The sequence below is a fragment of the Pipistrellus hanaki genome, assembly GCF_964339955.1.
Source record: "Pipistrellus hanaki genome assembly, chromosome: 4".
NCBI classification, from domain to species: domain Eukaryota; kingdom Metazoa; phylum Chordata; class Mammalia; order Chiroptera; family Vespertilionidae; genus Pipistrellus; species Pipistrellus hanaki.
Genome location: NC_140506.1, coordinates 78,413,374 through 78,433,364, shown reverse-complemented (window position 1 = coordinate 78,433,364; position 19,991 = coordinate 78,413,374). Strand labels below are relative to the sequence as shown.

General features: G+C 44.4%; 1 protein-coding gene across 1 annotated transcript in view; it reads right to left on the bottom strand.

Moving 5' to 3' along the window:
• Positions 1 to 941: 941 nt before the first annotated feature.
• Positions 942 to 19,991, bottom strand: part of TMC7 (transmembrane channel like 7) — a 49,253-nt gene continuing 30,203 nt past the window's right edge. Inside the window, exons 9-16 of the mRNA XM_084880691.1 lie at positions 18,802 to 18,959; positions 15,994 to 16,111; positions 15,563 to 15,660; positions 14,247 to 14,433; positions 10,945 to 11,075; positions 8,417 to 8,572; positions 5,034 to 5,112; positions 942 to 4,222 (exon numbers count right to left, since the gene is read on the bottom strand). Of these exons, the coding sequence (XP_084736817.1) occupies positions 4,157 to 4,222; positions 5,034 to 5,112; positions 8,417 to 8,572; positions 10,945 to 11,075; positions 14,247 to 14,433; positions 15,563 to 15,660; positions 15,994 to 16,111; positions 18,802 to 18,959 (993 nt within the window). The 3' untranslated portion in view covers positions 942 to 4,156. The remainder of the gene's footprint in view (positions 4,223 to 5,033; positions 5,113 to 8,416; positions 8,573 to 10,944; positions 11,076 to 14,246; positions 14,434 to 15,562; positions 15,661 to 15,993; positions 16,112 to 18,801; positions 18,960 to 19,991) is intronic.

Here is a 19,991-nt window from a genome sequence, read left to right as displayed (position 1 = left end):
GAGGCTCTAAGCCAGTGTTTCCCAAACTTCTCATGATGAGAATCACCTGGTGGAGTTGTTAAAACACAGATTCCTGAATCCCAACTAAGAAGTGCTAAACTAGAATTTTTGGGAACATATAGGTAAAATTGCATACCTAACTTAGTGCTCTGTATATAACATCTGTCTTAGAGCACTAGTTAAGTATACAATTTTACCTATATGTTCCCAAAAATCCTAGTTTAGCACTTCTTAGTTGGGATTCAGGAATCTGTGTTTTAACAACTCCACCAGGTGATTCTCATCATGAGAGAAGGTTGGGAAACACTGCTCTAAGCAACTGAGCTACTCAGCCAGGGCCACAATAGAACACCCAAGCAGTGTAGTCCTTGAGTTCGGTAGCACATATATAATGGAATGCCTTTAAAAAGAATATGGCCGTTACTTATATGAAAAGATTTTTAAGATGTTATTGAGAAAAAAGGGAGAAGCTCAGAAATTTGTATTTCATACATTCACATAATATATCTGCCTGAATATGTATTATAATTTTTCTGGGAGAATAAAATAAACATCATTAATGGTGATTACCTCTGTGGGGAGCAGAGTGGTAGGGTGACAGGGGGAAGGACACGTAATCAGAATTGTACCACAGCCGAAACTGGTTTGGCTCAGTGAATAGAGCATCAGCCTGTGGACTGAAAGGTCCCGGGTTCGATTCTGGTCAAGGGCAGGTACCGTGGTTGCGGGCACATCCCCAGTAGGAGGTGTGCAAGAGGCAGCTGATCGATGATTCTCTCTCATCGATGTTGCTAACTCTCTATCCCTCTCTCTTCCTCTCTGTAAAAAATCAATAAAATATATTTTTAAAAAAGGATTGTACCACAGTTGTTTAATGATTATTTACCTTACTAACCGTTAGGGGTGCCGAAGGAGAAAAGCACGAGGCCAAAAGTGGTAAAGAATAATAAATTTATTAGGTCATCTGGAAACCAGTTGCATGGAGCCCCGAAATGGTGCCAGCACCCAGGGACAGGGAATCAGAAGTTTTAAGGGGCTCTAGGCAGGCTTTCCTGGCAGGACTCTGGGCAGACCCAGATCCTAGGAGAGTCCAGAGGGGAAAGATAACCATCTTAGCAAGTGGAATGTCGGTTGTGAAATGGTCTAAGGGTCTGCTTTACGGGGGATGGGTATCAATTCAATTCTTTGATGAGACCTAGCATTAACTATAGATAAAATGAGGTTTTCTTACAAACCCTGAGAAACTGAAGGACATGTTGCAAAAAGAAAACACATTTTAAAAGCAGATCAAGGCCTGGCTGGCATGGCTCAGTGGATGAGCATCAACCTATGAACCAGGAGGTCACAGTTTAATTCCTGGTCTGGGCGCATGCCAGAGTTGTAGGATCAATCCCCAGTGTGGGGTGTGCAGGAGGCAGCCAATCAATGATTCTCTCCCATCACTGATGTTTCTATCTCTGTGTCTCTCTCCCTTCTCTGAAATCAATAAAATATATTTATAAAATAACAAATAAAAGCCGATTAAAGACAGGACACGCTTTGACTTGGTTGCTATGCTTAGACCATGACCCCCTCCGGGGCTTTGCCTCAGGAATGCTGATCATTCTCCAGCCCCAGGAATGGGCTGAGCTGTTTGTAACATCAGAGATAAGTCAGCTTGTTGGACTTCAAGGTCCCGAAAGCTAGATTGCAGACGTGACCCTCCCCTTTTCCCTGTTACACTGTTAGCCGCAGGTCGACCTTTCTTCCTCACTGGGATATAATCAGCCAGCTGGCAAAGGGGTGAGGGTGGGGTCAGAGCAGAATCTCCAGGATGACCTGCTGCTCTCCCCATACTGCGGGCATTATTGGAATAAACGTCATATATGATTCAACTCTGTCTCTGCTGAATTTGGCTCAAGTAGTGACAGGCAGTCTCGGACCTGTTTAGTGTCCAATATCAGGGAAAGCACTTGAAATAATTTTATCTTTTAAGTTTAAACCATACACATACACCCTGCCACACACAGCATCAGCAGAGCCAAGGAGTCATCAAAACACTCATGGGATCATCTCCTACAATTAAGCACTTCTTTTTTTCTCTCTGATTCTAGGGAAAGACAACGAATGACTTTACAAATTTATAATTGACCTTGCTCACTTGATTACTGACAAGAAACCTCTGTGAATTCAAATATACACCATCACATTGAAAAACCTTCAAGATGGTTTAATCAGTAGTTTTCATGCACATTTGTTAGTGGGAGCTGCACTTTGAATAATTATACAGACATCACTTCAAGTTATCAAAATACATATATCAAAACATTCAAGAGGTATGTAAATTAGTATTTAAAACAAATATATTAGCATATTTCAGTATCATTTTTATAATAGGGAAACAGAGCTTCCATCTCCTCTCTCTCTCTCTCTCTCTCTCTCTCTCTCTCTCTCTCACACACACACACACACACACACACACACACACACTAGGTAGAAATGCCCCAAATTGGAATTTTTTTAAAGTGAGGGTTGCATGAACTTTTGTTTACAAAATTCCATGATCCTAGTTTACAGACCTAGAAAATCATAAACCTTAACGAGAGAGAAAAGGCTTGAGAGGCTCATTGGTCTCACGGTACAAAAATATCCCATGTTCGCGCTCACTTTGTGGAAGGAAAGTAACTGACCCGGAGGAAAGGGACAAGCCTACAGCAACGGGCAGGCCGTGTCAGCTGGCTGGCTTCTCGGAACAGCCATCTTTTTCTAATAAGGGGTGGAGGGGGTGGAAATATTCTTAGCGGCAGCACCGTTTTGAAACCTGCATCCAAGTGAAATTCCAGCTACAACCAGGAAAGGTTCAGTCCGTGACAGGCAGGCTGCCGCAAACAGTACATGACAAAACAAATGATCTGAAGGTGTAAAAACAAAGCCATTGTCACATCAATCAATAACTTAGACTTACGATAAAAACAGTTCAGACCTATCCATTTCAGAAAGCTTATGCTGAGATATCGATGGCATACGGTTTTTACTGTAATTGAAATTACCTTCAGAGGTAAGCTGCCTGCGTTGTAACACAAAGGCACTTGTGTTTAAAATTCTAAGCACAAGAAAACCAACAGGAGCCCTGAACGATTTGGATATTGTCTGATTTGCTACACTGGCACAGGCTGGTCTGATTAACAGGCAGAGCTATAACCCATATCCCCAAAAACACGTATGCCCATAAACCCACATCTCAAACACTCAACAGTCTTTCCAGCTGGCTCTGAGGTGGACAGTGTCCTTCAGAACCAGCGACCTCCGTGCAGGAAGGGAAGTGGCATCTGGAGGACTATCCCTTCCATGTTGATGGCACGGGCCCTCTCCCAAGCCTCCAAACTCAGGACTGGAAGGGAACCGAGGGCTTGTGGGTATCGAGCCCCGTAAAGGCACTGTCCCCTGAGTAATAAGGCTGCAGCTAAGAAATCACTGCCGCCTGCAGCGATCCCCTCAGAAGGCTTCCTCAGTCCATCCAGAGCTGTGACTCGCACAGCTGGCCCGGCTTTTCTCACAGGACCACCCCGTGTGGCCGAAATGACATAGCTGTCCTCTCCATGTTCCCACCGCGTGTTCCCAAATCATGATTCAAGGCTTTCTCTTCATTAAAATAATAATAATAATAATAATAATAATAATAATAAAATCAGGTTTCATTTTAAGTCCACAGAACCGTCCAAAAGGATCACTGCTTCCTAAGGAACGCTTCTCAGTGTCAACCCCTAGGACCCGGTTTACAAGAATGCCCCAGCCTCGCAATCAGGTGACCCCTACCGCTATCTTTAAAGGACAAAGCAAAGAAGCCCTTAGAAATGTAGAAGGTCTCTCCTCCCCCGTTTTTGGTGTAAAAGCTTAGAGGCGTCATACATCAGGTTTTGGCAGTCACCGAGTGGCTGGTCCACAGGCAAGACTCGCTTTGGAACCTGCTTTTCTAAGTCCCTAAAGCCTCCGCAGGAGCCGGGCCACGTACACACGGCCAGCACAGCCGCACACGTGAAGCCACCTTCAGGAAAGGCCTGGACTCCAGGAAAACACGCCTTAAAACATCCGCCGAAAAAGCCAGCTGCACGCTACAGGCTCGGCAGGTCGCCACGCCAGCTTATCAACTCGCAGCAGCATCTTCTCATCAGGCTAGTCAGTTCCTCATGTTCCTCTGGGCTTCTGTTAGTTTCTGGATGAGGTAACGCTTGTCACGGCTTTCCTAAGAAAAAGAAATTGGTTCACGAGTCTATTCAATATCATGACTTCAACCTACTAAATGTCCTACCAGACACGAGGCCAAAGACGCTAAACACTGGACGATTGTAATGGCCTCCAGGCGGGTCTGTCTCTTTCACTCTGGCCCCCACCACAGCCCCTTGTCCAAAGAATGGACAGTGACCTTTAAGAAATGTCCATCAGACTTCTACTTCACACCCCCCAGTGGCTTCCTATCACAATCAGAATTCCACCTAAGCTTCCGACCAGAGCCATCGGGCTATGCTATGACCCAGCTGCAAATCCGCCTCATCTCGCCTCCCAGCCCCACCACCCTCCCTCCCTGCCCCCAGGAGTTCCCAGCTCATTTCCGCACTGTGGCCTCTGCCTGCTCCTCTCATCCCTGAGGCCTCCTACAATCAGCTCCTCCTCATTCAAGTCTGAACTACAAGGTCATTACCAGCTTCAGCAGCAAACGGCCCACTTGTCACTTTGCCTCCCTCATATTTTCTTCTCAGCAGTTACTGTTATCAAAATTTATTTTTTCTTTAACTACTTAGCAATCTTTTCTTCTTCACCACTGTATACCACAGCACAGTATGAGGCACAGATAGTGCTTACTGTATATGCTGATGGAATGAATGAGTCGGTGAATGAATGAAGTTGGCGGAGGGCTGGCTGGCTTGAAGGCAGAGTTTGGGGGAGTGGTGGTGAGGGAGGGACAGCAGCATTCCTGGGAAAAGGGCTATTTCCCACTAGATGTCCCGGGGAAATGTCCCCCAGCCGTGGCCCCCTGGGCCTGCATGTTTCCTTACCAGGGACAGCTGCTCTCGGAGCTGGACGACCACCCGCTTATGCGCTCCGGCCAGGGCAATGAAGTAAAACATAACGAGGCTGCAACACAAGGGGAAGTGGTCACTAGGGTGTCGGTACCATTTAAAGGCCACTTAGAAAAACAACTTTCACCTGCAGTAGATTTACTCATGAGAAAAAGAAAAGACAACCCACACCTCTTCCAAACAGGGCACCGAAACAGTCGGAGGGGTGAAGGATCACTGTGCAATCCCTCTGGCCTCAGTTTTTTCATCTGTAAAATGGGGGTAATACAGTAAAACCCAGGGATATCAAGCCTAAGATAATACAATTTTGAACAAAGGCAATTGGCAACCGGCTCCTGTTTTCTGTGCAACCCTAAATCTCTAATGTAGGGAAGAGGGGGTGGTCATTGAAGTTAGTATCTTTGGGGAGTGGGGCAAATGGTGTGGAGGAAAGCAGCAGGCAAACTCATTACATGAAGGGAGGGTGGTTTCCTGTCCATTCTCCCCAGATATTGCTGAGGAAATGAGGGCCACTGGAATCACTGCTATGATCAATCCTCTCCTGGAAGTCCCCATGGCCAAGGACAGGAAAAGTCCCAAAGATGCTGAAGCCAGGTCAGGTAACCACCACCAGATGGTGCCAGCCAAACCCCAGCTGGGGTGAACGAGTTAGGAGGGAGGAGCTCCATCCCAGGATCCTCAGATGCAGGCTGGATGGCTGCCCAGCTCCCCAGGCCATTTTATTCATCTCATCAAAGGATCCTGCCTTTCACAAATGAACTGTTGGGCCCACTTCTTGCATCATGGTGGGGTTTTACTCTACAATGTTCACATCACAGGGTAACTGTGATGCTTTCAGGTGTTAATACACGTAAGCTACAATCAATTCTAGTTATCTGTGGCCGTCTCTAGAGTCTCCAAGAACACTGAATTAGTGAATCCTGGAACAATGCCCTTAGAGCACATGTGTCAAACACAAGGCCCGCGGCCAGGCCTTGCAATGTGGCCCGCACCGCGCTGTCATCACTGCACTCCGCTGTCAGTTTATGACATTGTCAGTTTATGACTGTTCAGTAAACCATTCGGCCCGCGATTTAGGCTGGATTTTAGATTTTGGCCCCTTCTCTGATTGAGTTCGACACCCTTACCTTAGAGCAGCGTTTTTCAACCGCTGTTTCGCGGCACACTAGTGTGCCGCGAGATGTTGCCTGGTGTGCCGTAGGTGCAGACAAGACAAGAATTTTATAATTTTTCACTATTTTGTTTACTTAATATTTCATAATAAAGTAATTATAAAATACTTTCTTTGTGTTTATTTAATTCCTATTCAAGAGAATTACTTTATATATAGTCAATATAGGCACAGAGTTAAATTTTTTAACATTTTCTAATGGTGGTGTGCCTCGTGATTTTTTTCATGAAACAAGTGTGCCTTTGCCCAAAAAAGGTTGAAAAACACTGCCTTAGAGGAACTACAGGCTTAGGTTCTGATGGTCACAAGATTTTTCTCAACTGATCGATACTTTGTCTTGCCTTTAGCTGGTTTGGCTCAGTGGATAGAGCTTTGACCTGCGGACTGAAGGGTCCCAGATTCCATTCTGGCCAAGGGCATATACTGGGGTTGTGGGCTAGATCCCCAGTAAGGGGCATGCCAATCAATGATTCTTATCATTGATGTTTCTATCTCTCCCTCTCTCTTCCTCTCTGAAATCAATAAAGAAATACATTAAAAATAAACAGACCACTTTGTCTTATGTTTTTTTGTTTGTTGAGAAAGGTTATCCATACATAACCTTGTTTCTGTTTAAAGACATTTAATATTCATTAGCACTGAACTTACAGCCAACAGCACTGTAACTCATGACTGAACGAAGCTTATCTAATATACGGATTATCTCTGCAAAGCACATCACAGCTTCTTGCACGTAGGAACACTAGACGGCACGTCAGCATTACAGCTGGGGCCTTCAAACAGTGAAATCACCAACCAAAAGCATAAAATGATAGAAACACAGCACTAACCAGATTGCAGAAAGGGCACTTGCTTATGGTGTGAGAACTGGAATCAGACGGCAGTGTACGTAAGGCCTTGTTTCACCTCAGCTGGGAAGGTGCATGCGATGGTCTGAATATCTGTGTCCCCCCTGAATTTACATGTTGGAATCCTAATGCCCAATGCGACAGTGTTAGCAGGTGGGGCCTGTGGGAGGTGATTATGTCATGAGGGTGGAGCCCTCAGGATCTGGATTAGTGCCCTGATAAAAGGGACTAGATAGCCCCGTGGCCCCTTCTGTCCTGTGAGGACACAGGGAGAAGTCTGTGAGCTGGAAGAAGGTCCTCATGCAGCCTTCTGGCACCCTGATTTGGGGCTCCCAGGTTCCAGAACCGTGAGAAATTCCTGTTGTTTATATGCCACCTCGTCTGTGTGCCATTTTATTATAGCTGCTTGAACAAACTAAGACAGTGCAGGGCAAGAGACTCAAATGACCGTGAAGACTGCTGCGAATGCCAATTCTGAGATTTCAAAAAGCTTTTAGTGAGTGGACACAGGGACATCACGGGAATAAAACACACAGACTCCATGAATAATGAGGACCCACTGTGATTAGAACAATGCGTAGCATGCAGTAAGCCCTCAGTACACATTTGGGATTAGAATTATGTTAACACTCAATATGAATCACTGTGTAACAAGATCCTCGTAACCCTTGCATATAACACCTGTCATTTACTGAGCCTTTAACGGCCAGGTCCTCTGCTAAGCATTTTTTTTTTTTTTTATAATATGGAATGCTTCACGAATTTCTGTCATCCTTGCTCAGGGGCCATGCTAATCTCTGTATCGTTCCAATTTTAATATACATGCCACAGAAGCAAGTACTCTGCTAAGCACTTTACATGTGTTACCACATCTCCTTCTTCTCACAACCTTATCAGGTATGTGCCATTCTTATCCCCATGTTCCAGGTGAGGAAACGGAGGCTCCAAAGGAGATATATATATATATATATATATATATAGAGGCCATATGGCTTATAACTGGTAGAGCCAAGGTCCAAGTTTATGCTCTTTGCCCTGCTCGATAATCAATTTCCTTTTCAAAAAGCAGTGGTTTTATAAATAATCAATAATAATCATAGGCAGCATTTATTAGGTTTTTATAAGTCAGGCATCGGGTTAAGTGCCTTACGTGTAGGATCCTACTGAACTTGCTCAACGGCCCTCTGAAAGAGTTACTATTCTTATGCCCATATCAGAGATGGGAAAGCGAGGCTCAGGAACATCTAACGTGTAGCAGGTGAGTTCCCACTTCCCCGTGGCGCGAGGCCCACGTGCTTCCCTGGGAGTGACTCACAGCGGTCCAGGGGGTCCCCACTCACCAGATGATCATGAAGAAAGGCACCGCAAAGGCTTCCGACGTGACGCCGTAGACCAGGGACTGGAGCGAGCTGGGGAAGGTGCTCACCGTCTTGGGGACCACGTCCCAGGTGGTGTTGGAGTTGGTGAACGGCCCACAGGCTTTGGAGGAAGGGATGCTGCAGACACAGACCACGGAGCTCAGGTGAGGCGGGCTCCCAGGCTGAGTGCTCCTCCTCCACACGCCTACCAGGCTTTGTTACCAGTAACCTTCGAGCAACTGCCTGACCTCACAGCCTTCTGGAATATTCTGGTCAAAAGTGCTTACCCTGGAATTTCATCAAATCACAAGACCTGACTTCCAATTTACAGGAAATTCAGGGCAGAACAAGTTTAATGACACCATGAGAAAATAATCAGACAAATGCACAATGTGAGGATTCCATTCTCCAGGCTCTGATTTAGGGGTGAGGAAACTGGCCTGGACTCTTCAAAAAAGCAAAGGTTAAAAGAGACATACCTGAGAGCAATGGGTAAAGCTTGAAAGATCCTCATCCTATATAATAAAAGGGTAATATGCAAATTGACCGAATGGCGGAATGACCAGAACACCCACAGCCCCTTGGCCCAGCTGGCCCACCCCTGATGGCCCTCACTGGGCAGGCTGGCTGGACCCCTCCAGTGCACGAATTTGTGCACTGGGCCTCTAGTTCTAAAATAAAGCTATGAAAGGCTATTTGGGGACAACTGGAGAAATTTGAAAATGGCAGGTCTGTGATGTTAGTATTCATTTTCTTAGATGTGACGATGTTATTGTGGATGCACAGGAAGGAGAATGGCCTTATTTTTAGGAGCTGCATCCTCAAGTATTTAGGGATAAACTCATGGTGCCTACAACTTAATTTCAAATGGTTCATCACACACACAAAAAGGTACCCATAGAGAGGAAACAACTATATCAAAATGTCAATAATTGGGGCATCCAGTTGAAGGGTATATGAGCTTTCATTGTGGCCATTTCTTCAATTTTTCCATAGGTTTGAAATTGTTCAAAGTACAAAGTAGGGAAAAAGTAAAATTCTGATGGAAAAAAGAAAGCTCTGCAAAGAACTGCCCACATTCACATCAAAAAGTTCTGTGTAGAAAGTTTTCCACTGCAGCCCTATTTTTATGGGTAAAAATAAATTCCTGAAAACAACCCAAGTGTTGTCTAAGGAAATGGAATCACAATTTATTATTTTTTTTAATTAATTGATTGATTAGGGAGATAGATGAAGGGAGAAATAAATATATAAATATGGATGATGTGCCATTTCAATATATGTATTATATTTTAGTAAAAGGCGAAAGATTTATGCGGTCTGAAGAGAAACCAGAGCATCAATATATGTATTATATTTTAAAAATCAAAGCTAAAAATATTTTAAAAGAGTGAGAATTCTTTATGAACTGTCATGGACAATGGCACAATATAAAATTAAGGGGAGGAGGGGAAATAAGCTGCCAAACAGGATTATAGCATTATTCCACAGGTAATATTTTAAAAGAAATATATTGTTTATGAATTTCTAGAAGTATTCACAAAATGTTAACAGTGGTTACCTAAGAGTGGGGTTATGAGGTGAAGAAAAAGAGTAATTTTTCCTCTTTAATTTACACCCTTCTGAACTAGTATTTGAAAATTTTATGTATAATATATATAACTGTAACAAATAATAAAATATATATTCAAGTTAATTAAAAAATAAAGTATAAGAGACAGATTCCAAATTGAAGTATTTTAACTTGAATAAATTAAATTCTATGAGAGTGTAGGTCAGCAAACTAGAGACCATGGACCAAATCTGGCCCCCCACCTGTTTTTTATAAGTAAAGTTTTATTGGAACACAGTCATGTCATTAGTTTATATATTGTCTATGGCTGCTTATGGACACCACATGGCCCTCAGAGCCTAAATTATTTACTATCTTACCTTTACAGAGAAAGTTTGCTGGCCTCTGGTATGAGTGATTACACACCGAGGGAGTGGCATGACCCGGGCTTGAAACCTCAACTTCTGCTCCTCAGTCCAGAACAGAGCATCTCTGCTCTTTCCAAATTCTAAACCAGACTCTATATTCATATGTTAAATGTCTTCTATGGCACATAGAAGGTGTTAAATAAATGTTTGCTAAGTGCAAATCCTCCACCGAAGTGGCAGGAATATAGGTGACTTCCTGCTCCTTTTTATAATCAGACACAATCCAAATGGGGCCTGGAAGAGAAGTCTCAGGAGAAGGGAACTGGATAGGACAGACCCCCAACTGGCACTCTCAAAAGTGATGGCCACCCAGCAAGCCCAAGTTCTGGAAGTGGACCCGGACAATCCAGCCACCAGAGGGAGCTTCCAAAGCAAGGACAGGCCTGGCTAAACCTGGAGCAACTTCCTGACCAGAGCTCTGCGGGTGGCGCCCTGTGAGCAAAGGCCAAAGGAAACACTAGGGACCCTTCAGCAAAAGGGGATCCTGTCAGGAGGCAGGGAACTGTTTTAGAAAACCAGGTGGTACTTACTGTGCCATGCTGATTGTCAGCGGTATTACTGCCAAGCACAGGCCAATCAACAACACCAGCAGGAAGAAGAAGTTAGAATTGGATGCTCTGAACTGCCTTGGGGAGGGTTTGCAGGTGTGAAGAAGGCTCACCTAAGGGGAGAGAAAAGAGAGAGGAAGCATTCAGAGTACAGCTTCCTTGAGGATAAGTGAGCAAGGTCAAGCATTGCAGAGGAAATGTAAATTGGTCTAATCTTTCTACAGGGCAGTGAGCAATCTAGATCAAAATGAAAAATGTTTAATCCAGACCCCAACATTGGGCCAAAATACATGAATGTGGATGTTTACTGCTATTGTTGTTGTTATCAAGGAACAGCTAAACCAGAACAACCAAAATAGCTATCAAGGAGGTGGGGATAGTCCTTAAAGGTTAAAAAGTTACACCTAGCCCTAGCTAGGTTTGGCTCAGTGGATAGAGCATCGGCCTGTGGACTGAAGGGTCTCAGGTTCGATTCCAGTCAAGAGCATCTGCCCTGGTTACAGGCTCAATTCCCAGTAGGGAACGTGCAGGAAGCAACTGATCAATGATTCCCTCTCATCGTTGATGTTTCTATCTCCCTCCCCTCTCCCTTTCTCTACGAAATTAAGAAAAATATGTTGCTTTTTTTACAAAAAATTACACCCACACAACAGAATACCATGTAGCCCCTAGAAAAGAGGAGAAAGAGAGCTTTACATCCTATGTGGTGCTATGAAATGAAAAGGGTAGATTTCACCACTCTGTCCTGTATGACCTCATTTAAGTTTGTTTTAGGTTTTGTTTTGTTTTTTAGTATTCTTTAACTAAAGGCCCGGTGCATGAAATTCATGCACGGGGTAAGGGGGGTGTCCCTCAGCCTGGCCTGCATACTCTCGCAATCTGGGACCCCTCGGGGGATGTCCCCAAGGAATGGGCCTAAACTGGCAGTTAGGTATCGAGCCTAAATCAGTCAGATATCCCTCTCGCAATCTGGGACCACTGGCTCCTAAGCACTCAACTGCCTTCCTGCCTGTCTGACCACCCCTAACCATTTGTCTGCCTGCCTGGTCGCCCCAACCACTCGCCTGCCTGCTTGATAGTCCCTAACCGCCTGCGTCCTCCCTGCCACCACGGCTTCATCAGAGAGGACATCCGGAATGACATTCGGAAGGTCATTTGGCTGTCCAGTCTAATTAGCATATTACACTTTTATTATTTCAGATAGGGGTTTAAATATGTATTAAATGGATCTACAGCCCTGGCCAGGCAGCTCAGTTGGTGAGAATGTTGTCAGATTTGATCCCCAGTCAGGAAACATACAAAAACTAACCAATGAATCCATAAATAAGTGGAACAACAAATCTCTCTCTCTCTCTCTCTCTCTCTCTCTCTCTCTCTCTCTCTGTCTCTCTCTCTCTCTCTTACCAATAAATAAAATAAATTGATCTATAATACTCTATAAAAATGTATTTTATTTGAATTCTTATAAGCATATTTACTTTTCCTATATTTTATTTATTTGCTTTTAATTCTCACATGAGATATTTTTTCCATTGATTTCTTTTAAAGAGAGTGGAAGGAAGGGTGAGGAATGGGGGAAGAGAGAGAGAAAGAGAAACATCAATGTGAGAGCAACAGATTGATTGATTGCCTCCCACTTGCACTCCCATTGGGAGGCAGGGAATTTGGTCTGCAGGCCAATGCTGTAACCCCTGAGCCTAACTGGCCAGGGAAATTTTCCCTATATTTTAAAATAAGTATTTCCATTGAGGGGAGAAAAGACTTGAAAGACATATCAAATGGGGAGTGGGGAGAGAGGTATACTAACAGGCATAATATTTCTCTTTAATATTTTTAAATGCTATTATTGGGAGTAGACTCTGAGCTCTTCTCATTTCAGCAGCAGCCAGAACATCTGTGAGCAGAGCACACTGAGTTCCAAGGACACGTGGTGCCCTGTGTGGGGCAGCCGGTCAGTCAGGCCTGGAGTGAGTGTCAGAACGTAGCCCAGGGCCCCTGACCCAGGCCATCCCACGCTGTCTTCACTGTGCTGCAGGCTGGGAAATCACTGGCCAACCAATATTTTCGGGAAAGGGAAAAAGTTCCTATGAGCTTTTTCTTCTCTCTTCTCTTCTTTTTTTAAAAAAAATATATTTTTGTTTATTTCAGAGAGGAAGGAAGAGGGAGAAAAGATAGAACCATCAATGATGAGAAAGAATCATTGATTGGCTGCCTCCTACACAACCCCCACTGGGGATCTAGCCCGCAACCCGGACATGTGCCCTTGACCGGAATCGAACCTGGGACCCTTCAGTCCGCAAGCCGATGCTCTATCCACCGAGCCAAACCAGCTAGGGCTCTATTTCTTCTTTGGCGACTTCAGCCAAATGAAGATTCCCAAAGAAAGCATCAGAACATTCTTCAAAGGCCAAAGCATCCAGGTAGAAAGTTTGGCCTAATTCAAGGTCCTGCTCACCAAGTTAAGTGGCTCTGGAGTGAGAGAAATCCAGATTCAAATCTGAGGAGTCATTTATAAGCAGTGTGACCATGGACCAGTTACTTAACCTCTCTGAACTTCAGCTTCCTAAGTGTTCAGCAGAGGAGGGGCACATGGCATTACAATCATCTGCTATTACTATTAATACTATTATTATTTCCGTTTCTGAATCCTCAGGCCTTGTATTAGAGGTAATAGATGAATGTTTGGCTTGTTAACAAAGGATACCCCTGGAAGAAGGGATGAGAGTCACTGTATACATATCTCTACTGTTTAAATGTTTAATATTGAGCATACCCTGCCTCTATAACGAAGAAAAAGAAGTTTGGTTACTAAGCCCAGGTAGGCTAGTCATCTGCAAGCCACATTACCCATTCAGCACTTATTTCAGACACAGTGCCTAGGGCCTGCCAGCTATTGGAGAACCCACACAAATAACTGAGGCCTGAACATCAATTCACGGGCTCCAAAATCCAAACAGAAATTACACAATTTAAATTAAAAACCACTGCATTAAACATTACCAAAGTGTCCCACTGTCAACTGGTCAATAATCGCAACTCAACTCTTAGACAGCTGCATGTAAAAATGACAAATAAATTACAGAGGCAAAACAACATTTACTGGAACTCTCAAAATTATAAAATGTGAACATCTTTTTTTCCAGAATAGAAGCATGTATCAAATAAGGGATGTAATTTCGAGGTATCTGACAGAATGTGGGTGAGCTCCAAACACGGGTACCGAATGCCGTGCAAGGTCAAGAATGGTGCGGGGTATCAGTCCGCCATCCCCGCCTTCTCCTCACCTCTTTCACGTAGAAGATGATGATGAATTTCACGGTTGCAACGGCAGGGAGGAGGGGCGAGAAAAAGGCTCCGATCCAGCAAATGGTTTGCCCATACACGATGCCCAGAACGTTATCCGGAATGGCAAACTCCTGCTGCCCCCAGCACTGCATCAGCTTCCAGGAGGAGCAGTACGTCCCCAGGAGCCTGGAGACAAAGGGGACAATCTCTCATTCGCACCATCAGCGTCTGCCAAAGCCACAGAACCACGTCCACAAAACTGGTTTGGCTCAATGGATAGAGCGTCGGCTTGGGGACTGAAAGATGTACCTTGGTTGCGGGCATATCCCCAGTAGGGGGTGGTGCAAGAGGCAGCTGATCGATTACTCTCTCTCATCTATGTTTCTAACTCTCTATCTCTCTCCCTTCCTCTCTGTATAAAAATCAATAAAATATATTTTTTAAAAAAAACAAGTTGTACTTCTAGGTAAAAAGTCTTATTAAATGAACAGTGTTTCACTTAAGACTCAAGGAGATGCTGAGAATAATGTAAAAAGTGACAGAATAGTAATGATAATCATAATAGTGATAGTTAATATTTTGCTGAGCTTCGAAGCATGGAGTGTTCTTAGTACTTTACTCTGCGTTTTCTCACTTCATCCTCGCCATGGTGCTGTGAGGTGGGCACTGCTACTGCCCCATTTCACAGGCGGGAAAATAAGCACAGACCTTCCTTAAACTGCCTGCCCAAGGTCACATGACTAGCAAGTGGCAATGCTGGTGCTTGAACTGGGTCAGGAAATGGGGTGTCCACTGAGGTTGGAGGGTCTTCCCTGACAGGGCTGTGGCTGTGCTGATGGCAGGAAGTCATCCCCATGGAAACCTCATGGAAAACAACATTTCCACTCCTCACACCGCCTTCGGGGGAACCTAATGACTAAGGCAGTGGTCGGCAAACTCATTAGTCAACAGAGCCAAATACCAACAGTACACGATTGAAATTTCTTTCGAGAGCCAAATTTTTTAAATTTAAACTTCTTCTAACACCACTTCTTCAAAATACTCTCTCCCAGGCTGTTGTATTTTGTGGAAGAGCCACACTCAAGGGGCCAAAGAGCCACATGGGGCTTGCAAGCCGCAGTTTGCCGACCACGGGACTAAGGGGTTGATGGCCTGGAGCTGTTTGAAAGTCACCGGATGGATGTCAGTGGTTTCCAGGCACTGTGAACTCATCCAGCGCTTTCTGGAGAGCAGCTGTGAGAGGATCCTCCAGTAGGGGTAGGGATGGCAGGAGTGGGGTGGTAAAGGAGGGGTGGGGGGTACCCCTCACACTTACTTTCTGGGAAAATCCACAAAAAGTGTCCCAGCCAAGATGATGATGAAGTCGAAGATCATCAGCTTGTACATTTCCTGCCCAACTTGGGTTTCCCAGCACTAAAACCAGAGACGGGGAGAGACAATGAGACACGACTCAGGGCAGAAGAAGCCAGCTTCTCAGACTCCACCCAGTGCCCATCCTCTTCCCAGACCCTGTCGCCTCTGGAGGCTGTCAGCTGGTGCTCCCCTGAGCTCCAGCACACACCGGTTTCCAAGTCCTTAGAAGGGCCTGGAGTGCCAGACTCTGCTACACAGTGAGAAAGCAGATCAACGGGAATTCAAACCCATGCCTTCAAGATTCTTCTCTCAACCCTGAGACTGTTTCTCCGAAAGGACTCACTCCGCAGGACGCTCTCCCCACACACACACACACACACACCCCAGCCTCACCGGGTAGAGTTTCTGGTTGTAGCCACAGAGCTCACACGAGTTGTTATCACAGGATGTAATCTTGGAGCCCAGGGTGAACACCAGCACACAGATGGTTGCGAGCCGCATGAAGACACACCTGCAGGAGGAGAGGAAGAGGGGGGAAGGGAAGAGAAGGCCCTGGGGCAGGCTGGGCCCCTGCAAGAGAGCTAGGGGGCAGAGAAGCCGCCTTTCTTAAAAGCAAACTCACAAATGGGGAGAGTTTCTGTTTGGGACGATGAGCAAGCTTTGGAAGTGGGTAGTGGTGATGGTGGCTCAACACTTAATGCCACTGAGTTTTACACTTAAAAATGGCAAATTTTGCCCATCCAGTGTGGCTAAGAGGCTGAGCCTTGACCCATGAACCAGGTCATGGTTAGATTCCTGGTTAGAGCACATGCCCAGGTTGTGGCTCCATCCCCAGTAGGGGGTGTGCAGGAATCAATGATTCTCTCCCACTGATGTTTCTATCTCTACCTCTCTCTTCCTCTCTGAAATAAATAAAAGCATGTTTTAAAATGGCAGATTTTATGCTAATATGATACCACAATTTTTTAAATGGCAGGAAAAAAAAGATAAGAAAACTAAGACCTCCTTAATCTATGGTGTTTCAGCCATGGTATAGAACATTGTAAATTTCGGGGGGGGGGTGGGGAAATACTAATTGAATCTTATAAGCATCGGCTTTGAGAGATATCTGATATATTGAGAAATGAATAAAGCATATTGCAGAGTTTCGTATAGATATGAATCTACTTTTTTTTTTTTTAAATGTGGATGTTGGCATGAGCAGATGAGGGCTGCCTGGGGTAGCTGGATTCAATAAAGGAGGGCAGAGAGTACTATTGTTTTTTTTTTTTAAAGATGCTTTCTATTACGTGGTTTGTAATTTTTTTAAAAGACATTAAAAGGTGGGCAGTAGGAAAAAGCACGTCCACACCATTGGCTCACTCTTTGCAGTGCACAGCGTGCCGCCTGACACTATGTGCCTGGTGGTAAGATGAGAACCCAGAATCTATAATGAAAAACTGAAGCAGAATATAATAAAAAGCGTGAACCTACCCAGTAGTTTACCATGACTATGGTACAGAAAAACAATACACTGTGAAAAAACAATGAACTAAATGCTGACTACAGGGCATTCTACAGGACAAATGCCCCGGTGCTCCCCACAAGCCAATAGTAGAGCACAAGGGGAAGGAGAATTCTTTAAAGAATAAAAGGGGCTTACAATTCTATAATGCATCACCTGTACATTGTAGTGTGTGTTCACCACCCAAGTCAAGTCTCCTTCCATCACCACTTACCTCCCCACCTTCCTTTCCCTTTGGTAATCACCATGTTGTTCAAACCAGGGCCCCACCCTACGCCCTGGTTTGAACAAATCAATCATACAAAGCCACCTGCAATTCCTTCAGGGAACTGACAATTTTATTAGGAGGTCATGATGGTCATATATAGTATATATTTTTTTAAATCCTTGACACTTAAGAGATATAGCAAAGTGTTAACAGGTGAAATGACATGTCTCCTGAGATCTGCTTAAAGCAATCAAGCAAAAGAGGCAGGGAGCACGGGGGGTAGGGGTTGAGAAAGGGCGAGGTGAGGGGGAGATGAAACAAGACTGACAATACGTTGGTAAAGGAAACTAAGTGACAGGTACATGGGGGGTTCATTATACCCTTTGTTCTGTTTAAAATTTTTCAAAATAAAAATATTTTTTTAAAATATGCAAATGGTCCTGGTTGGGTGGCTTGGTTAGTCAGAGCATCATCCTGTATACCAAAAGGTTGCAGGTTTGATTTCCAGTCGGGGCACATACCTAGATTTCTTGGGTTCAATCCCCAGGTATGGGGGGCAGCCGATTGATGTTTTTCTCTCACATCAATGTCTCTCTCTCTCTCTCTCTCTCTCTCTCTCTCTCTCTCTCTCTCTTTCTCTCAAATCAATATAAACATATTCTTGGGTGAAGTAAAAAAAAAAAATGCAAATGTAATCTGAGGCATTTGAGAAGCAGCAAAAAATGCTCACATCACATGATCCCCACCTGGTCCTCTCCAACTCATTTGTGTTAACTTCCTGCGCCCTGCTTCATGTCACTTTTTAAAACAAGACTGAGTATTTATTTAAAATGAGAAGAGGTATTCCAACAACTTACAGAAAGTCAACTGTAGCACACACTGTGGGTGACCTGGCCACCGTTTCTCAGCACTCACCATTCCAACAAATGCTTCAAGTTCCTCCTGCAAGGACTTGCAACTCTCTACCCAAGGCCCACCCATGGAGTGGTGGGTGGAAGTGTGGGGAGTCGATGCCTCTGGGAGCCAGCCACTCTTAGGCAGCAGAGGCAGAATATCTGGTGTGGTTGGAAAGGCCAAGCTATTTCCCACACGCACTCCGGAGTTACCCAGGAGGACTGAGCCCCCGTAACCAACAGCAGTAACTTGCCCAATAGCACACCACTTATCAGCTGCCTTTCCTTCCCTCTCACTTCCTTACCCTCCTTGTCATTTCTAACATCTTCAGAGCAACATCTCCTCACAGGGCCCCACCCTAAGCCCTTGGATGTGAATGCACTAAAACATGAACCAAAAATATAAAATTGATGAGTAGATTCTTGAGTCAAAGAGATTTCACTGAATGTGTATACTCTGATTCATTCATGGGAGCTGTATGAACATTGAAAGGATTCTTGGCTAAGCAGGAAAATGTGCCACAATTGATTAGCAATGTCTGCTAGAGGCAAGGGATGGGGCAAGTGGTGATCTGATTGGCGTGTCTAGACATTACCTAAGGATTGTCAGCCTGATCTCGAAGCCTGGGGAGTAATCCTCATAGTGGATGATCCTGGCGAAGATCACTGGGGTGATAAAATTGGCCAGAGTGATCACAATAGAAGGCAGGTACAGTATCAAGAGGTTCTCTCCAAAAATCATCTTGTCAATTTCCTGTGAAGATAACAAAACTGGTCAGGAGAATAATAAGGAAAGTTGCATCACACATGAATTGATCTTAAAAGAACTCAACTATATGTATCAGTTGTATATTGATTATACTTCAATAAAACTGGGGGAAAATCTATACTGTACATGTTTATTAGCAAACAAAACAAAATAAAACATACATGCTATTCAACAAGGCCTTTAAACATAAGCCATTCTCCTTCCTTGGGTGTTCAAATAAAAAAAATAAAAAAACATGATCTAGCCAGTGTTTCCCAAACTTTTGACATATGTGTACCCCTTCTATAATTTTCATAATGCTGAGTACCCCTCATACTTATGAGAACATAGAATTAGGCGCAAAGCATGGTGCAGTGCATATCCCCACCAAACTCTGGTGCAACGTGTATCCCCACCAAACTCTTCCTGAACATACTAGAAGGAAAATGAGCTCTACTGGATTTGTTTAGGTGAGATATAAGAAAAACAATCCATGTTTCTGTATCAATGGGCAATGTATTTTCAAGGTTGTAATAATCTACCTAATAAAAGAGTAACATGTTAATTAACCATACCTTCACATCACCCACCAGCCAATCAGGAGTGGATATGCAAATTAACCCAACAAAGATGGTGGGTTAATTTGTATATACAGGCACCAAGCAGCCTGGAGCGAGGCGCTTGAGTCATTGCCACGCGGACAACGCAGGCGTTCTGCACCACCCCAGCTGCTCCGGCCTCTGGGCAGCGTGGGAAGTCAGAAAAGTGGTCCAGGCCGGAGCAAAGGCAGTGCTGGCAGCCAGGGGAAGGCAGGCCCATTCTTGCATAAATCTTCGTGCATAGAAGGCCTCTAGTTACTTATAAAAGCCATTTTTTCCTTCTTTAATAATAATAGACTAACCACATATAGGGATATATGGGATAAAACTACATTTCCCAGCCTCCCTGTAGTTAGGTCCAGCTATCTGACCAAAAGGATATAAGTGGAACTTTTAAGTGCAACCTCAGGTCACAACCTTAAAGGGAAGGGGTGTGCCC